The 7,713-nt window shown below is 37.4% G+C and overlaps 1 protein-coding gene across 1 annotated transcript; it reads left to right on the top strand.

Moving 5' to 3' along the window:
* The first annotated feature begins 5,510 nt into the window (after nt 1–5,510).
* Nucleotides 5,511–6,534, top strand: LOC146452984 (homeobox protein ceh-5-like). Its single transcript, XM_085097164.1, has 2 exons — nt 5,511–5,721; nt 6,099–6,534. The coding sequence occupies exons 1-2, from the start codon at nt 5,530–5,532 to the stop codon at nt 6,147–6,149; spliced, it is 243 nt and encodes an 80-aa protein (XP_084953290.1). The 5' UTR covers nt 5,511–5,529; the 3' UTR covers nt 6,150–6,534.
* Nucleotides 6,535–7,713: the final 1,179 nt, after the last annotated feature.

A 7,713-nucleotide genomic window follows, 5' to 3' on the forward strand; every position in this document is an offset into this window, starting at 1 on the left:
TCAGGACTTAAATGGCATGGATCAGTTGATTCGAGATTTGTCATTTATTTGGTTCATAAATCAACTGCTTGGAAACTTTAACGTACATTAATAAAATAGACAACAAGCTACGACCAAGTAAAACGTAAAGAATAGGAGTGAGTTATTAAGCAACCCCAAACACAAGTAGATTTATTCATAACAATAATTATTGATCGGATCGAATTGGTGAGGAAATATTTCTAAGAATTAATCTTGATAGTTTAAAAGAATGCAGACATTTTTGCATACATGTATCTACATGTCCAAGGAATGATGGAGACCGGTATAAAATTAGCTAAATGGATTAAACTGAACAATTCAAACAGACTACACATCTGTAAACTTAAGGTTAATTTGAAAAGATGATGCTGCATGAACTACATGACAATTAAATCAATAAGTATGCAAGTCTCATACAGTGTTAGAAAATTCAACAAAAATGTGTGAAACTGAAGTGTAAAAATTCAGTCATAAAGGAATGTAACTGAAACACAAACCACTACCATATTAAAAGTATTTACTCTTTGGTAAGCATAAATTGAACATGCAAACAATATCTTTCATGCCTGCAGTGACCCAATAGCCCTTGAATGCAGATGAAGCCATATCAAATATTTTCATTACCTTGAAGAAGACTTGAATTATCAATAGGGCCAGGATTGTTCAACACAGGACTAACACCAACCAGATCCCATGGATCAAAATATCCAACAAACTTCTTCCATTGTTTAAACCACAGACAGCCAACAAGATACCTTCGGAAACAACAATAATAATGACAATTAAATAACATTTTATTCATAATTCCAAGGGAAAGTGAAAAGGAGATAAATGAAACCTGTTCTATCCCTTTCAAGGAAATGAAACATTTTTTTACGCCACGTTAATTTTAAACAAGTTATGAAAATACTGGCAAATCATTGCACTCACTAGAAAGCAAATCAACTCACATTTTACATAATTATATACGTACATGCAGATGATCTACCTTCCATGCTTGAATTATTAATCCTTGAGAAAAACAAACACAAACAGAACAAAAACCACTTGCTTACTATTTCTCTCTTGTTAATTCTAGCACAGAACTTTACTTCTCTCTCTCACCCCCTCCTCTATGCATGACAACTGAACAATGACAGCCCAAAAACCACTCACTTACTGTTTCTCCCTTTGTAATTCTACCACAGTTACTTCTCCCTCCCCCCCTCCCCCTTATACAATGTTGATGTGGGAAGTGATGCTTGCCAGGAAACTTCGTGACCCAAAAGACAACACTGAGTCAGGGGGAGGGGGGAGATTTGGTAGTTTGCTTGTCGACAAGTGAACGCGCTTCAAAGGCTAATTTTCCTATGGGTTTTGTCTATGTCAGACTCATTGTTTTTCAAATTATCGGTAGCCTAAAAGTTTCCACTGTCCACGAGCCATGTTTAGTCGCAACAGTTGTTGTTTCTATAAGTAGCGTTTGTGATGACATCATGGTTTGCTTTTGCGGGTTGTAACATTAGCCCAAAATAGATCAAGGTGGTCCGCATAAACAACTTGCGTATCGTACTGGCTAGTTGGTTTCGCTTTTGTTTGGTGAAGTTGGTAAACGCACGACATCTATGGATCTCTTGAAAAGTTATGAAATTGACGAATGCAGTTCACAGGAACTGGTTGAAACATTGTCCAAAGAATCCCTCCTTGGTAGTGATGACTGTGCCGTGGCGATTTTTTCAATTCGATTATCAAATCCTGCCATGTGCAACGTGTTTTGCAAGCCTTGGTTGTGGTTTGCCAGGCTTGAAATTCGGTATGTAACGATTAACTTTACAATTTCAAGGCAATGATTCAATAAAAGTACGATTAACATAGATTTTCAACGGTTAACACCGACTGCTCGAGAAAAGAATAGATAGTCAGTACCTAATATTTTAATAGAACTGCGGCCGTTAATCGTTGTCAATCGTTAAAATGGCTACATGCCTTCCTGTTAATCATGTGAAATTCTAGTATTTTGCGTCATCAAGAGTGATATGTCGACAAACGGGACAAAGCTGGATTTTACGCCAGGAAATGGACACATTTTCTCTTGGAGAATGTAACTGTTTACATTCTGACATTCCTGTCACGCACGCAGTAGTTTGTAACAGAATCAAATAAAAGCGTGACAGGATTCTTTTCGTTGCTCCCGCGTAAAAGACCGCTTTCGTGTGCTGTGTTTCAAAGACAACAAGTGTACATTGAATACAAGTATTTAATACATTGTCCTTTTGGTCATCCAGTGTCTATAATGTTATCAATATATCTTTACAAGATGGTAAAATTTTTTCAATGGCATTAATACGAAACACAAATCAGCGTAAAAAAATACTGGACAATGGTTTTCAATTGAATTGCAGTTCACATGCAAAAATTTGGACAAATCCGAGCAAAAAGCGAGAAACGGGCTGAAATTTGACATAAGTCGGTTATGCTCCCAGCCCTTCAAATTTAATGCAAAAATTGACTAAAAAATTAGCAAAACCATGATTTGTTTTTTTTTTTTACAAATAGTGCCCCATAATCTTCTCTAGGTATATTATTATCTTACATAAAGACCAGCTCTCATTTGGCTTCATAGAGCTCAGCTAGTACATGTATCTAGCAATCCACCAGCTTTGCAGAGATCATGAGTTCAAGTCCCCTTTGCAGATTGACTGTAAGCTTGAATTTTTTTTAGTATTTCTTATGACACCAAAAATACAGGCATGTGATTAAGTCATATAAAAATTATATGAATATTTATTTCCCAAAAGAAAAGTGAAATATCAAGACTTCTTATCCCTGCGAGGCAGGCTGACCATGAGTGGTGTAGCAGCAAAGCCAGAACCCCGAAACCCTCAAGCAAAAGGTTTGAACATTGCATTTGAAAAGCAGTTAGTTAGACGGACTTGTAAAGGTGGCTTTATTTCTCTATGAAAAGGGAACATGGGGTGCTGAAAACTGGTAAAGAGTTGTCCATAGATGCCATATTCTCTCATCCCAAGCGTTTTTTGGGCAAAATAAAGTTAACACAAAAATGTGATAATCCAAATGTAAATAACAACAACATCATAACATCAACTTGCATGTAGCATAAAATTCAACTTGTGCTAGCCCATATTTTATTTGTCATAATAATTTTTTGTTTCCAATTGCTAAGATTCTGCCTATTAAGCCTTGGGAAACATTGATAAATGTTATGACCTTTGTTTTCGATTGGCAACCAGGTAAGTATCGTTTTCTAACATGCCATGGTCCCTGACAAATAAAATAGTTTAATATTTTTTTCCGTTATTTCTTGTTAATAAGGTAAGTTGTTGATTTCACTTTAATGAGCTCAAAATGCAGTTAAACAAATGTCATAGATCAAGATATTCATTGACCACAGCACAAGTCAATGGAATATTTTGGTAGAATGCTCTAAATTTTACAGGCTGGTGTTTAGGGTGTGTTCTTTAATTCATATTGTGTTAGAATCATCAAAACCAGAAAGGTATAGAGTTGTGAAATCAGAGACTTGTTGGAACACCAATTAACCCTTATTTAAAATCCAAGACCTAGACTAAACTATTTATTTTCAAATCCAGGCCTGAGACACCATGATTCAAAAATTGAAGCGTAAGATGTCGTGTTCTAGAAATAAATGCGAGCGCAAGACTTTTACAGCACTTTGTGTCTCATACTAGAAATTATTTCTTGATCATTTGGAACCAGCTGGTTTCGTATTAAAGTTACAACATGCATCTTCTAAATCATCAGAGCCAGGTTAGTTACTTCTGAAGTAACACCGCACCTTTTGTTGTAGTTTTGAAGGTCACACGCTCATTTAGCTTCACTTATGTTCAGATTTATAGCTTAATTTATTGTGTTCTAGACAACCTGGCAGGCATAAAAATTAAGGCAATTGATCAGGAGAATTTATCCAAACCATACGTTTTCTACAGTAGCGAAAGCAATGTTGAGCCGTTGATTGTGGTTTTTTGTTGTCACAGTCTTATTGTTGTTTTTTAATGGTGGTTCATTCAGACCAAAATATTATTTCACTTCGCTCACGAGTGAGACTCCAAGACTCAAATTTCAAAATAAAAGATTCCGAGACACACTTTTTTACTTTATTTCTTACAGACTCAAGATTCTGAGACTCTTACGTTCAAGACACTGAGATTTCAAGACAGACGCGGAAAATTTGCCGAGACCCATTATTTTTCAAGGACCATTCTATTCCCTACCAGAGAGGAAGTAGAAAAACAAAGGAAAGAAAAAATAAAAGAGTTTGAACCAAAAACCTAAAAAAAAACTGCGAATGCAAAGAGTTGCTGCTATCGCTAAGCACTTTTGCGCCAAAAAAACATTTGACCGAAATCATCACAAGCCTAATAAATAGACTTTCAGATGAGAGACAGTCTGGCTGCATTTCTTCTGTGTAAGCTAATTATGATAAGTGTATCAACACAACATTTTCAGAGCGAATATAACTGAAGCATATTTCTGTGTAGGGAGTTGTATGGTCATGATTGCAATGAAAAATTACAGATGCAAAACTTGAGCACTAAGGTTAAATACTTTTTTGTTCTATCCTCGGGTTTCAGTTAGTGCATGACAAAAAGTAAGGAATTATATTTCTTATGCCACTGATGTCAATGATCGAGACATCAAATTAAAGGTTCATTAAATGATGAGAACAAAATCACTTCACAGGTAGCTAAATTCCTAAAACATTTGTGGTACTAGTCAGGCAATAAATAGGCTAGATGCAGAATACCCTACCAGTACCCTGGTACACCTATAAGGTACTGGCTACAAAGCTACACAGTCCTACTGCATAGCTGCGTAGCCACTTCAATCAACCTAAAAAGATCACAGGGGGAACGGCCTGGTCCTGCTCACTGTTAAGCCGTGTAGCCGCTCCGCCAAACGAGATAGGGGTTAGTATCCTGTTCACTGCGAAGCCGTGTAGCCAATCCTCAATTGCTAAACCTTAACCCCCGAGGTAGTCAATCGATAAAATCGATAATCGATAGCATTCGATAACAATCGATAAAATTCGATTGATTTTTTCGAAATTCGATAAAAATCGATAAAAGATTTCGTTGTGAGTAATCGATAATTATCGATTTTTGAATCAAGGCTATCGATTTTATCGATAAATATCGAATTTATCGAAACTGAATTATCGTTCCAATTTTCGAAACGGAACCACCGAAAGATATTAAAGAACTCGCAGAGACACTGATAACAACTTTCCTGATCGTTAAACGATAAAAATTGCTTCATCTTTTCTACAAACGTTTAGTATTACTCAGGGTGCGTTGTATTTGATCCCTGGTTGATCCACTGTTTTATTTATTTGCCAATGTAACACAATCGCACGCTCGCATGCAATTTATGTTCATCGATTTCGAAAATATGGCCACGTACAAGGATCCGTGGGCCAGGAATTAAACCTTAATGTATTGAAAGTCACGTTTTTGTGAAGTTCAGGCCGTCGAAACTGAACTAAGACCTATGTTGTTGCCAGGTAAACGAAAGTCAAATGAAAACGCAGCTTCAACACCGGGTTCAACATCGAAGAAAAGAGTGATATTTAAAGATTACCAGTTGTCTGGTTTGAGGCAAGCATTTGAAGGGACTAATGGCCATGCAAGCCCAGAGCTGACGGGAAAATTGGCCGAGACGCTCGACTTGGAAGCAAAACAAGTAAGACTAATGAGTTTTCCAACTCTTTATATAATCCTTTCCTTAAAAAAGGTGTATTTAGTTTATTTTATCAAATATCATTGATGATAATTTTATCGATAACTCTACTTTTGAATTATAAGGATTATAAATATGCAATAGCTCCGGGAATAGCCTTCTACGCAGGCGGATATGATCTGATTGCGTGATAGCCTCCTACGCAGACGTTCGCAGGGCCCATCACGCGTCTTTCCCGCACGTGGGGGAGAAATGCGTGACAAGCCCTAAGAACATCTGCGTAGGAGGCTAATCACGAGACAAGCTCTAGGAAGCTAGTCATGCAAATACTTTTCAATCATTCCTTTCATTGATCAGTTCTTGTTCCCTATATTTCATAGGTTAAAACGTGGTTTCAAAACCAACGGAACAAAGGCAAAAGAGACAATTAAGACGACAACCTAGAAGAACCGAAGAAGAAGCCGGAAATAGAAAAATAATTTACGTTAACAATAAAATCAGGAAGAAAATCATAATGCAGTCTCTTTAGTCTCTTGTAAAGTGCTTGACAACAAACCATTTCATTGCCCCTTTTGAAATCTACATTTAAGAGTCACAATCAAACGCTCCCTCAACGGAAACAGGATAATTTTTATCGATTCAATAAAGATCGATGAATCCGATAAAATCGATAAAATTAACAATTCGTCGGCGTGTGAGTATCGAATTTTATCGATTGACCGATAAAATCGATATCGTTTAAGTTCAATTTATCGATAGATATCGATTTATCGAATGATTTTCCGATATCAATTTTTATCGATTGACTACTCCGGGCTTAACCCGGCCTTAAAATTGTCTATTTCTTTAAGTGCGGTCTACGAGTGACTGTACATCTACTTATCCAGCTTTTTTGGGGTATAGCTTGACATGAGAGGGTATTCCGCAGTAACTTCCATAAATTAAAGCTGAGTTTCTTGGGTAAAACATTTGCTACATTGTATAAGACTTAAGTTTATGTAAGCTTAAGCTTATATATGTGGACAGAAGATAGACAAGATAGCACTGTAGAGACTTAATATTTCCACATACGTCAAAATTAAACTATCAGTGCGTTGTCATCAAAAGTAGTCCTCTCAAACTTACCAGCTGTCACCTTCAAGTAATGGCTTTTGCATGAGTTCTGTTATCTCTCTCTTTTGTGTTTCAGTGTCAGGAAGTGGGTTCTCGTTTGAGGCCATGTTGAACTTTTTCCTGGGAAGGAGCTTGGGAACGAGCGCGGATGTCAGGCCGGGGAGACCCGGGGACAGGCCTCGATTTGGAAAAGGATGGAAAAGAAAGGACTGCAAACTCACATCCCCATCCCACCGTTAAAGAAAGTTGTGCACATTTAAGCTCGTTTATTCTCGCTTCACGCAAGTGAGGGAAGGAAACCTCTGGTGCTTTGGGCAAAGCTGGCCTAATTCATGAAGTTCTTTGAATTCCTCGTCAGTTCTTGGCTCATCCCACGCATGTGTCATTATTCAAGGTCTTGAAATGGATTTTTTTCTGGAAACGGTTCTGAATAGTAGGAAGAACGGAATCTAGTAACATACCGAGACTAAAAAAAGCAACAACTGTTACCGATGCTATATTTATGTCTTCACCCCTACTAACATAAATATTATTGCTGTGTGCTGCATGTCCCGGGCTCAGTTTGCTGGGCAAAGGATAACAAAACAAACCATGATTTGGTGAAAATGGCTATGAGCAAAAGTCTCATAGCCCCTTTTATTTTTTATATAAATTGAACTAATGTATGGCTATGAACAAAGGCCCATAGCCACCTCATTACAACCTGAATTAACTATTAATGATTTTGCCCAGTAAAGGTGAGGGCAACCAAAACACAGGACTAGGAAAAGAGGACAGGGCCACAGGGCGGGTGGGAAAAATAAAAGGCGGCTGAATTCGTTCAGAAGTAATCCACTGACGAACGTGGTGCGTGTCTTGGTGCAAAGGTCATGAACGCTAGAG

This window comes from Pavona decussata, unplaced genomic scaffold, assembly GCF_977016875.1.
Source record: "Pavona decussata unplaced genomic scaffold, jaPavDecu1.1 SCAFFOLD_356, whole genome shotgun sequence".
Classification (NCBI taxonomy): domain Eukaryota; kingdom Metazoa; phylum Cnidaria; class Anthozoa; order Scleractinia; family Agariciidae; genus Pavona; species Pavona decussata.